Below are 12,891 nucleotides of genomic sequence, written 5' to 3' on the forward strand. Positions count from 1 at the left end.
AGATCTCACGGACATACTCAACTCCCTCGAAGCCACTTCATATGAAGATTACGTCTTTCCATCATCCTTCTGCTTACCAATGTAAATGACTCCCTCACTCAGAAGCTCTCAAAATTGTCCAGATCCTCCCACTCCTAAAGAAACCTACACTAGATCCTGATGACCTCGCCAACTAATGGCCATCACTCTCCCACCATTCATCAGCAAGATCATTGAAAAAGTAATGTATGTTCAACTCCAAGACCACAGCAAAGTGAACCATCTTCTGCACGACTACCAGTCGGGCTCAGATCACACTGCAGCAATGAGGCTGCAACCTTATGCATCGTAAGTGATGCCTTCCTGACCCCAGTGATGAAGACGGCCTTTGTCTCCTGATATTGCTGGACCTCTCACACAGTCAAATATCCCACTCTCTTACGCACACCCTGGAGACTTGAATGGCATTCACTGGCCGCATCCTTCACTGGTTCTCCTCCTATCTTTCCAACCAGTGCCAGTTTTTTTGCATGGGCACCTTCAGGTCACCAAAGATTGCTATCACCTGTGCAGTTTCCTAGGGCTCCATAGTGTCTCCTGCCATCCTGACAGTAACAACAAACAAGATGCAGTAGAAGCCTGGCTCAATGACATGAATCTTGACAGCTTTGAACCTCAGCTGTCACTGAATTCAGCCTGGACACCAACATCGCCCTCACAACCTCTTTCACGGTCTCCAAGGAGGGCCTTGTTGCTCAGGACAAGATACTAAAGCTGAGCCAAGTTTGTACTTTGTCACCTCCTTACCCATGTTGACCAGACTGCTAGGCATGCACTCACCTACGAAAAGTTCAATGTTAACAGAGGGGTTGGCAGACAAGTCATGATATTCAAGGATTCCGAAGGAGCAATAGAAGATGTTTGTTATTCTCCTTTCCTTGTGTGTACCTCTGGGGATGTTCATTCTATAAATGCTCACAAGTTCTGAACAGCTGAGTAGGTGAGTATAGTCACATATATTATACATATTTTATACAAATGCACATGAGTAACTGCAATGCTGCATTCCAGGTGATAAGTGTCCCAGTCTAGTATCCAAAGACCATACATGCTAGCTTCCAACATGCTCCACTGGTACCTGAACGCCAGCAGGATCACCGTTGCTATGATAAGCGCCGAGAAGGAGAGTGCATAACCGATGGTGTAGATGACAGAAAGGGAGAGCAGCAACTCTTCAGGAGGCTTCTGAAACAACACAAGAAAAGACAAATGGTTATTCAGGGCTCTCCATTCTTGAACCTCCAATGCTGACCAGTTGTGTTCATCGCTACAAAGGGATCTTTGAGGCAATAGGTTAAATAAGGCTGTTGTGGAAAAAGGACAGAACTACTCCAGGCAGCTTTGCCACCCAAGGCACATTTTGCTTTTATCTCATGGCTCAACTGTATGTTTGCTTGTGGGAAACATTTGTGCAGCCCCTAATCTCTAGGGATCCCTCGAACTGTAGATCTGGTGTGCCTGGAGAAGGAGATATATCCTTTGATATCCCCACCCTAGAGCCTCAAAGGTGTGGCCTTGCTTTGACCCCTCTTTTGATGCCCCTGAGTGGTGGTAGCTTTTTTGGTCATGCTGTGTAGGTGCAGATGAGCTCAATTGTGGCCCTGCCTGGTGAGCACACGCCTCTTTGCACCAACTTTCATTATTTTGCTACTTCATTAACCAAACTGCTAGTGCAGTGGTCGAGAATGAGGATGATTCGCCAAGATGCTGGACCAGGCAAGGCCTGCTTAGCCTGAGCAGAGGTTTTTGTGCTTGTCATCTTGCACCGATTTCTGTTCCCCTATCATCACGAAAGTGGGACCTGCATGATTGGGGAAATGTTAAACCAGAGCCTATAGTGCCCATAGGGAGTGCAATATCTCCATTTTGGACACATACACGACTAATCCTATACTGAACTTCAACCGTCGTACAGAACGTTCAAGGCTCTGATAATGTGCCTACGAAGATGTGTAAATGTAAGCAAAGTTATTTCATACCACATTGCCCGTACAAGCTCGCAAGCAAAAAAGTGTGTCAAGTGTCAACGTTCAAACAAAGATGTCAAGCTTAAACGTGAGAATGTAAAATGGTGGTGTTCCTGCCCAGGCCTGTGACCACATGACACCACCTTCCATCCTGTGGCCAATAACTGGACACACTGGCCCTTCCTTTGCATGTAACCCAATCTGCACATATCATTAGCTTCTGACTTGTTCTTTCTCTTCATTGCTCTAGGTGTACACGAACACCAAACACGAAACACGTCCCATGATTGACCTCAGCTACAATTTCTATTTGTTCTCCCTCCTCCTCTAGGGCATGAAGTCCCTCTGTACGTTCTGCTGCTTCCCTGCCGGGTTTTGGTCTATCAGTGTTTGCTGTCCCTGCTCTACCACTTCAAGCTTTCTTTTTCATGCTGCCCCTACTCTGTCCTAGCTGACTTCCATTAATGCACACAGAAACGCACACACATACACGCATGAAGCATGCGCACACACACATGCCTGAAGAATGAGCTCCTGCTGCCACGCTGCACCTCTTCTGCTGGGTGTAATGAAGCTTGCGAGTTGCTCTCTCTGTTTTACTTATTCTGTGTGTGAGGGACACTCACGCTGAGGCTTCAACCTGCCCTGTGTCTCTCTCCGTCTTACAGAAGCTTGCACCTCTGCTGCCCCCGCTGCACCTCTTCTGCTGTGTGTAATGAAGCTTGCAGAGCTGCTCTCTCTGTTTTACTTATTCTGTGTGTGAGGGACACTCACGCTGAGGCTTCAACCTGCCCTGTGTCTCTCTCCGTCTTACAGAAGCTTGCACCTCTGCTGCCCACGCTGCACCTCTTCTGCTGTGTGTGGTGAAGCTTGCGAGTTGCTATCTCTGTTTTACTTATTCTGTGTGTGAGGGACCCTCACACTGAGGCTTCCACCTGCACTAGGTCTCTCTCTGTCCTAGAAAAGCTTGCATCTCTGCTGCCCACTCTGTACCTCTTCTGCTCTGTGTGTTGAAGCTTGCAGAGCTGCTCTCTCTGTTAAACTATAGTGTATGTGAGGTGCCCCCACACTGCTGCTGCCACCTGCCCTGTGTCTCTCTCTGTCCTACAGAAGCTTGCACCTCTGCTGCCCCCGCTGCACCTCTTCTGCTGTGTGTGGTGAAGTTTGCTCAGCTGCTATCTCTTTTTTACTTATTCAATGTGTGAGGGACACTCGCACTGCTGCTGCCACCTGTCCTGCGTTTCCCTCTGTCTTAGAGAAGCTTGCACCTCTGCTGCCCCCGCTGCACCTCTTCTGCTGTGTGTAATGAAGCTTGCGAGTTGCTCTCTCTGTTTTACTTATTCTGTGTGTGAGGTGCCCTCACACTGAGGCTTCCACCTGCCCTGTGTCTCTCTCTGTCCTAGAGAAGCTTCCACCTCTGTTGCCCACACTGCACATCTTCTGCTGTGTGTGGTGAAGCTTGCAGAGCAGCTATCTCTGTTAAACTGAAGCTTGCACCTCTACTGCCCACGCTGCACCTCTTCTGCTGTGTGTGGTGAAGCTTGCAGAGCAGCTATCTCTGTTAAACTATAGTGTATGTGAGAGGCCCTCACACTGCTGCTGCCACCTGCCCTGTGTCTCTCTCTGTCCTAGAGAAGCTTGCACCTCTGCTGCCCCCGCTGCACCTCTTCTGCTGTGTGTAATGAAGCTTGCGAGTTGCTCTCTCTCTTTTACTTATTCTGTGAGTGAGGGACCCTCACACTGAGGCTTCCACCTGCACTAGGTCTCTCTCTGTCCTAGAGAAGCTTGCATCTCTGCTGCCCACGCTGCACCTCTTCTGCTGTGTGTAAGGAAGCTTGCGAGTTGCTCTCTCTGTTTTACTTATTCTGTGTGTGAGGGACCCTCACACTGAGGCTTCCACCTGCCCTGTGTCTCTCTCTGTCCTAGAGAAGCTTGCACCTCTACTGCCCACGCTGCACCTCTTCTGCTGTGTGTGGTGAAGCTTGCAGAGCAGCTATCTCTGTTAAACTGAAGCTTGCACCTCTACTGCCCACGCTGCACCTCTTCTGCTGTGTGTGGTGAAGCTTGCAGAGCAGCTATCTCTGCTAAACTATAGTGTATGTGAGGTGCCCTCACACTGCTGCTGCCACCTGCCCTGTGTCTCTCTCTGTCCTAGAGAAGCTTGCACCTCTGCTGCCCCCGCTGCACCTCTTCTGCTGTTTGTAATGAAGCTTGCGAGTTGCTCTCTCTGTTTTACTTATTCTGTATGTGAGGGACCCTCACACTGAGGCTTCCACCTGCACTAGGTCTCTCTATGTCCTAGAGAAGCTTGCACTTCTGCTGCCCACGCTGCACCTCTTCTGCTGTGTGTGGTGAAGCTTGCAGAGCAGCTATCTCTGTTAAACTGAAGCTTGCACCTCTACTGCCCACGCTGCACCTCTTCTGCTGTGTGTGGTGAAGCTTGCAGAGCAGCTATCTCTGCTAAACTATAGTGTATGTGAGGTGCCCTCACACTGCTGCTGCCAACTGCCCTGTGTCTCTCTCTGTCCTAGAGAAGCTTGCACCTCTGCTGCCCCCGCTGCACCTCTTCTGCTGTGTGTAATGAAGCTTGCGAGTTGCTCGCTCTGTTTTACTTATTCTGTGTGTGAGGGACCCTCACACTGAGGCTTCCACCTGCACTAGGTCTCTCTCTGTCCTAGAGAAGCTTGCATCTCTGCTGCCCACGCTGCACCTCTTCTGCTGTGTGTAATGAAGCTTGCAGAGCTGCTCTCTCTGTTTTACTTATTCTGTGTGTGAGGGACACTCACACTGCTGCTGCCACCTGCCATGTGTCTCTCTATGTCCTAGAGAAGCTTGCATCTTGGCTGCCCACTCTGCACCTCTTCTGCTGTGTGTAATGAAGCTTGCGAGTTGCTCTCTCTGTTTTACTTATTCTGTGTGTGAGGGACCCTCACACTGAGGCTTCCACCTACCCTGTGTCTCTCTCTGTCCTAGAGAAGCTTGCACCTCTACTGCCCACCCTGCACCTCTTCTGCTGTGTGTGGTGAAGCTTGCAGAGCAGCTATCTCTGTTAAACTGAAGCTTGCACCTCTACTGCCCACGCTGCACCTCTTCTGCTGTGTGTGGTGAAGCTTGCAGAGCAGCTATCTCTGCTAAACTATAGTGTATGTGAGGTGCCCTCACACTGCTGCTGCCAACTGCCCTGTGTCTCTCTCTGTCCTAGAGAAGCTTGCACCTCTGCTGCCCCCGCTGCACCTCTTCTGCTGTGTGTAATGAAGCTTGCGAGTTGCTCGCTCTGTTTTACTTATTCTGTGTGTGAGGGACCCTCACACTGAGGCTTCCACCTGCACTAGGTCTCTCTCTGTCCTAGAGAAGCTTGCACCTCTGCTGCCCCCGCTGCACCTCTTCTGCTGTGTGTAATGAAGCTTGCGAGTTGCTCGCTCTGTTTTACTTATTCTGTGTGTGAGGGACCCTCACACTGAGGCTTCCACCTGCACTAGGTCTCTCTCTGTCCTAGAGAAGCTTGCATCTCTGCTGCCCACGCTGCACCTCTTCTGCTGTGTGTAATGAAGCTTGCGAGCTGCTATCTCTGTTTTACTTATTCTATGTGTGAGGGACCCTCACACTGAGGCTTCCACCTGCCCTGTGTCTCTCTCTGTCCTAGAGAAGCTTGCACCTCTGCTGCCCACTCTGCACCTCTTCTGCTGTGTGTAATGAAGCTTGCGAGTTGCTCTCTCTGTTTTACTTATTCTGTGTGTGAGGGACCCTCACACTGAGGCTTCCACCTGCCCTGTGTCTCTCTCTGTCCTAGAGAAGCTTGCACCTCTACTGCCCACCCTGCACCTCTTCTGCTGTGTGTGGTGAAGCTTGCAGAGCAGCTATCTCTGTTAAACTATAGTGTATGTGAGGTGCCCTCACACTGCTGCTGCCACCTGCCCTGTGTCTCTCTCTGTCCTAGAGAAGCTTGCACCTCTGCTGCCCACGCTGCACCTCTTCTGCTGTGTGTTATGAAGCTTGCGAGTTGCTCTCTCTGTTTTACTTATTCTGTGTGTGAGGGACCCTCACACTGAGGCTTCCACCTGCCCTGTGTCTCTCTCTGTCCTAGAGAAGCTTGCACCTCTACTGGCCACGCTCCACCTCTTCTGCTGTGTGTGGTGAAGCTTGCAGAGCAGCTCTCTCTGTTAAACTATAGTGTATGTGAGGTTCCCTCGCACTGCTGCTGCCACCTGCCCTGTGTCTCTCTCTGTCCTAGAGAAGCTTGCACCTCTGCTGCCCACGCGGCACCTCTTCTGCTGTGTGTGATGAAGCTTGCAGAGCTGCTCTCTCTGTTTTACTTATTCTGTGTGTGAGGGACACTCACACTGAGGCTTCCACCTGCCCTGTGTCTCTCTCTGTCCTAGAGAAGCTTGCACCTCTACTGGCCACGCTGCACCTCTTCTGCTGTGTGTGATGAAGCTTGCAGAGCAGCTATCTCTGTTAAACTATAGTGTATGTGAGGTGCCCTCGCATTGCTGCTGCCACCTGCCCTGTGTCTCTCTCTGTCCTAGAGAAGCTTGCACCTCTGCTGCCCCCGCTGCACCTCTTCTGCTGTGTGTAATGAAGCTTGCAGAGCAGCTATCTCTGTTAAACTATAGTGTATGTGAAGTGCCCTCACACTGCTGCTGCCACCTGCCCTGTGTCTCTCTCTGTCCTAGAGAAGCTTGCACCTCTACTGGCCACGCTCCACCTCTTCTGCTGTGTGTGGTGAAGCTTGCAGAGCAGCTCTCTCTGTTAAACTATAGTGTATGTGAAGTGCCCTCACACTGCTGCTGCCACCTGCCCTGTGTCTCTCTCTGTCCGAGAGAAGCTTGCACCTCTGCTGCCCCCGCTGCACCTCTTCTGCTGTGTGTGATGAAGCTTGCGAGTTGCTCTCTCTGTTTTACTTATTCTGTGTGTAAGGGACCCTCACACTGAGGCTTCCACCTGCCCTGTGTCTCTCTCTGTCCTAGAGAAGCTTGCACCTCTGCTGCCCACGCTGCACCTCTTCTGCTGTGTGTGATGAAGCTTGCGAGTTGCTCTCTCTGTTTTACTTATTCTGTGTGTAAGGGACCCTCACACTGAGGCTTCCACCTGCACTAGGTCTCTCTCTGTCCTAAAGAAGCTTGCATCTCTGCTGCCCACGCTGCACCTCTTCTGCTGTGTGTAATGAAGCTTGCAGAGCTGCTCTCTCTGTTTTACTTATTCTGTGTGAGAGGGACACTCACACTGCTGCTGCCACCTGCCCTGTGTCTCTCTCTGTCTTAGAGAAGCTTGCACCTCTGCTGCCCATGCTGCACCTCTTCTGCTGTGTGTGGTGAAGCTTGCCGAGCTGCTCTCTCTGTTTTACTTATTCTGTGTGTGAGGGACCCTCACACTGAGGCTTCCACCTGCCCTGTCTCTCTCTGTCCTAGAGAAGCTTGCACCTCTGCTGCCCCCGCTGCACCTCTTCTGCTGTGTGTAATGAAGCTTGCGAGTTGCTCTCTCTGTTTTACTTATTCTGTATGTGAGGGACCCTCACACTGAGGCTTCCACCTGCACTAGGTCTCTCTCTGTCCTAGAGAAGCTTGCATCTCTGCTGCCCACGCTGCACCTCTTCTGCTGTGTGTAATGAAGCTTGCAGAGCTGCTCTCTCTGTTTTACTTATTCTACGTGTGAGGGACACTCACACTGCTGCTGCCACCTGCCCTGTGTCTCTCTCTGTCCTAGAGAAGCTTGCGCCTCTGCTGCCCACGCTGCACCTCTTCTGCTGTGTGTAATGAAGCTTGCGAGTTGCTCTCTCTCTTTTACTTATTCTGTGAGTGAGGGACCCTCACACTGAGGCTTCCACCTGCACTAGGTCTCTCTCTGTCCTAGAGAAGCTTGCATCTCTGCTGCCCAGGCTGCACTTCTTCTGCTGTGTGTAATGAAGCTTGCAGAGCTGCTCTCTCTGTTTTACTTATTCTGTGTGAGAGGGACACTCACACTGCTGCTGCCACCTGTCCTGTGTCTCTCTCTGTCCTAGAGAAGCTTGCGCCTCTGCTGCCCACGCTGCACCTCTTCTGCTGTGTGTGGTGAAGCTTGCAGAGCTGCTCTCTCTGTTTTACTTATTCTGTGTGAGAGGGACACTCACACTGCTGCTGCCACCTGTCCTGTGTCTCTCTCTGTCCTAGAGAAGCTTGCGCCTCTGCTGCCCACGCTGCACCTCTTCTGCTGTGTGTGGTGAAGCTTGCAGAGCTGCTCTCTCTGTTTTACTTATTCTGTGTGTGAGGGACCCTCACACCGAGGCTTCCACCTGCCCTGTGTCTCTCTCCGTCCTAGAGAAGTTTGCACCTCTGTTGCCCACACTGCACCTCTTCTGCTGGGTGTGGCGAAGCTTGCGGAGCTGCTATCTCTGTTAAACTGAAGCTTGCATCTCTACTGCCCACGCTGCACCTCTTCTGCTGTGTGTGGTGAAGCTTGCAGAGCTGCTATCTCTGTTAAACTGTAGTGTATGTGAGGTGCCCTCACACTGCTGCTGCCACCTGCCCTTTGTCTCTCTCTGTCCTAGAGAAGCTTGCACCTCTGCTGCCCCCGCTGCACCTCTTCTGCTGTGTGTAATGAAGCTTGCGAGTTGCTCTCTCTCTTTTACTTATTCTGTGAGTGAGGGACCCTCACACTGAGGCTTCCACCTGCACTAGGTCTCTCTCTGTCCTAGAGAAGCTTGCACCTCTGCTGCCCCCGCTGCACCTCTTCTGCTGTGTGTAATGAAGCTTGCAGAGCTGCTCTCTCTGTTTTACTTATTCTGTGTGTAAGGGACCCTCACACTGAGGCTTCCACCTGCCCTGTGTCTCTCTCTGTCTTAGAGAAGCTTGCACCTCTGCTGCCTACGTGGCACCTCTTCTGCTGTGTGTGATGAGGCTTGAGCTGCTCTCTCTGTTTTACTTATGGTGTGTGTGAGGGACCCTCACACTTCTGCTGCCACCTGCCCTGTGTCTCTCTCTGTCCTAGAGAAGCTTGCACCTCTGCTGCCCACGCTGCATCTCTTCTGCTGTGTGTGGTGAAGCTTGCAGAGCTGCTCTCTCTGTTTTACTTATTCAATGTGTGAGGGACCCTCACACTGCTGCTGCCACCTGCCCTGTGTCTCTCTATGTCCTAGAGAAGCTTGTACCTCTACTGCCCACGCTGCACCTCTTCTGCTGTGTGTGATGAAGCTTGCAGAGCAGCTATCTCTGTTAAACTATAGTGTATGTGAGGTGCCCTCGCACTGCTGCTGCCACCTGCCCTGTGTCTCTCTCTGTCCTAGAGAAGCTTGCACCTCTGCTGCCCACGCTGCACCTCTTCTGCTGTGTGTGATGAGGCTTGAGCTGCTCTCTCTGTTTTACTTATGGTGTGTGTGAGGGACCCTCACACTGCTGCTGCCACCTGCCCTGTGTCTCTCTCTGTCCTAGAGAAGCTTGCACCTCTGCTGCCCACGCGGCACCTCTTCTGCTGTGTGTGATGAAGCTTGCAGAGCTGCTCTCTCTGTTTTACTTATTCTGTGTGTGAGGGACCCTCACACTGAGGCTTCCACCTGCCCTGTGTCTCTCTCTGTCCTAGAGAAGCTTGCACCTCTACTGGCCACGCTGCACCTCTTCTGCTGTGTGTGATGAAGCTTGCAGAGCAGCTATCTCTGTTAAACTATAGTGTATGTGAGGTGCCCTCGCACTGCTGCTGCCACCTGCCCTGTGTCTCTCTCTGTCCTAGAGAAGCTTGCACCTCTGCTGCCCACGCGGCACCTCTTCTGCTGTGTGTGATGAAGCTTGCAGAGCTGCTCTCTCTGTTTTACTTATTCTGTGTGTGAGGGACACTCACACTGAGGCTTCCACCTGCCCTGTGTCTCTCTCTGTCCTAGAGAAGCTTGCATCTCTGCTGCCCAGGCTGCACCTCTTCTGCTGTGTGTAATGAAGCTTGCAGAGCTGCTCTCTCTGTTTTACTTATTCTGTGTGTGAGGGACCCTCACACTGAGGCTTCCACCTGCCCTGTGTCTCTCTCTGTCCTAGAGAAGCTTGCACCTCTACTGGCCACGCTCCACCTCTTCTGCTGTGTGTGGTGAAGCTTGCAGAGCAGCTCTCTCTGCTAAACTATAGTGTATGTGAGGTGCCCCCACACTGCTGCTGCCACCTGCCCTGTGTCTCTCTCTGTCCTAGAGAAGCTTGCACCTCTGCTGCCACGCGGCACCTCTTCTGCTGTGTGTGGTGAAGCTTGCGAGCTGCTATCTCTGTTTTACTTATTCTATGTGTGAGGGACCCTCACACTGAGGCTTCCACCTGCCCTGTGTCTCTCTCTGTCCTAGAGAAGCTTGCACCTCTGCTGCCCACGCTGCACCTCTTCTGCTGTGTGTGGTGAAGCTTGCAGAGCTGCTCTCTCTGTTTTACTTATTCTGTGTGTGAGGGACACTCACACTGAGGCTTCCACCTGCCCTGTGTCTCTCTCTGTCCTAGAGAAGCTTGCACCTCTGCTGCCCACGCTGCACCTCTTCTGCTGTGTGTGGTGAAGCTTGCAGAGCTGCTCTCTCTGTTTTACTTATTCTGTGTGTGAGGGACACTCACACTGAGGCTTCCACCTGCCCTGTGTCTCTCTCTGTCCTAGAGAAGCTTGCACCTCTGCTGCCCACGCTGCACCTCTTCTGCTGTGTGTGGTGAAGCTTGCAGAGCTGCTCTCTCTGTTTTACTTATTCTGTGTGTGAGGGACACTCACACTGAGGCTTCCACCTGCCCTGTGTCTCTCTCTGTCCTAGAGAAGCTTGCACCTCTACTGCCCACGCTGCACCTCTTCTGCTGTGTGTGGTGAAGCTTGCAGAGCAGCTATATCTGTTTTACTTATTCTGTGTGTGAGGGACCCTCACACTGAGGCTTCCACCTGCCCTGTGTCTCTCTCTGTCCTAGAGAAGCTTGCACTTTTGCTGCCTACACTGTACCTTTGTTATGTCAGGTGCTTGGCAAAACCTTCATGGAAAAAAGATTCAAAAGGATTTAAAGCTGATTATCGGTAGAGAAATCTTTCATATTAAGTGTTTTGAATTGATATCAAAATTAACATGTACGAAATAAATGGATTTATTGTGCACTATTTACATGTAATCTTATCATAGCTAATGTAGGTCTGTATTTTAAAAGGACTAACATCAGGTGGTTTGCCATCATCACACGCCTGGCTGTATTCTAGGAGAAGCTGAGACCGCGATTGCAACACAACGTGTCCTAGTTCATGTTCTCTTGAGAAATGCTTTCTTTTTCCTGGTGTCCAGATCTGCCTTATATGTGATCGATGCGCAGGTCTATTAAATGTTAAAATTGTGGAATTCAAGATAATGTTCAGGTTCTTGGTATCACATGTATTCAGGTAAAATGGCTGTTTCAAAATACAGCATTATCAATTAGTGGAAGGACAATATCTCTCAAAGCAAAACTGACAACAATTCCAAATACTAATTAGGGGAATGTATATTCAGGTGTCCCTCAGAACATGATTTATTTTATGGAAGTAGATGCAGTAGTTTGAAACTACTGTAAATGTGTTTGTGTTGTTTCGGTGCCACCGCCCCTGTTATTCTGGCCCATTAGTAAGTGACCCATTAGTTCATCCACGTAATAGTGTCTATAGACGCGTCAAATTTAATATTTTTGATCTGAATTGGGTCTATGCCAGTGTGTCCATCTTCCTTGCGACAGACAGGAGACAGACAGCCACTCTTGGCTCGATAACTGTAGTGAGTGTTGGATTTTGTATTTATTTTTTATTTTCATTTGAAGAATCTGACCTAGTGATATATTTGGTCAAAAAAGCTTAGAAAATAAATTCGTGGAACAGAATAATTGACCGTTTTCTTCCTTTCTTTGGAATAAATAGAGGTTATTGAATTGATCAGACTGGAAATTGTGCCTTTAAACTGGTGCCTTACTTCCTCAGGGGTGTGGTCAGGGAAGATTTCAGGCGTTTTTTCTAGCTCAGAGTCTGATATTGTTAAGGAGAGTTGGGAGGCTGAAAGGTCTACAACATTTGGAAGACTGCGCCTATTGTTGCCTAGTGAAGGTTGAGGTTGAGTACTCTGTGTTTCTGGGGTTCTTGCTACCGCTAGTAGACCCATTGATGATCGCCTTGCAATAGCAACATCGGTAGAGACTCTACCCTCAATCAGGCTAATGCTTTGATCGATGAAAGTATTTGCTTTAGTAATAAAGTCATCCATTGGTCCTAAAAGCTGTTCTCCAACCCCAGCTTTTTTTTAGCTTTTTTAGTTTGCTACCCCTCGTGTTCATTTTCAGAGAGTAAGATATACTAAATGTTAGTGGATGGCAGGAAGAGTAATCTGTTTCGTGGCGGTGATTTTGATAAGTACCTGCGGTAATGGTTCATTAGTGGAGAGCTTAGAGCAAGGTCCCGGTCCGGTCTCTCACGCTCTCGAACGGCCTCAAACGGCCCGCCCTTTGCCCGGGCTTCGCTCCGCGCTTCGTACCGCGCCTGTCCCGTGAGCGCGGGCCTGTGCCAGTTTAAGAACGTGTACGTTGGGGGCGTGGCTACCAGGGAGAGCGGGCCAGGTGTGTCCTATTGGCCTTGCAGGGACTCCTGGTCAATGGAGTCCCTGCCCTTCTTGCTCGCAGCCCCGTTGAGCCAACAGCCCACGTTCGATTCCTCCCTGAAGCGGGACCCTCAGAGCGGGTCCGGCGAACTGTAGCAGGTGCTGGAAAGATGCAGGAAACAGAAATGCCGGGTAGATGTAGGTCCAAAGTGCCTCTAAATCGCCTTTGAAGCAACACGCAGTGCACAGAGCAAGCAGGTCCCACCAATTACACTCAGGAACACTGCTGAAATCAGGTCCGGTTCGTTGGGGGCGTGGCTACCGAGGAGAGCGGGCCAGGTGTGTCCTATTGGCCTTGCAGGGACTCCTGGT

At 50.6% G+C, this 12,891-nt stretch overlaps 1 protein-coding gene across 1 annotated transcript in view; it reads right to left on the minus strand.

Annotated features, from left to right (window-relative positions):
* Positions 1-12,891, minus strand: part of GLP1R (glucagon like peptide 1 receptor) — a 667,920-nt gene that overhangs the window by 597,379 nt on the left and 57,650 nt on the right. The window contains exon 3 of the mRNA XM_086925577.1: positions 1,118-1,224. Within this exon, the coding sequence (XP_086781703.1) occupies positions 1,118-1,224 (107 nt within the window). The remainder of the gene's footprint in view (positions 1-1,117; positions 1,225-12,891) is intronic.

Source organism: Lissotriton vulgaris, chromosome 6 (genome assembly GCF_964263255.1).
Source record: "Lissotriton vulgaris chromosome 6, aLisVul1.2, whole genome shotgun sequence".
In the NCBI taxonomy this organism is placed as follows: Eukaryota; Metazoa; Chordata; class Amphibia; order Caudata; family Salamandridae; genus Lissotriton; species Lissotriton vulgaris.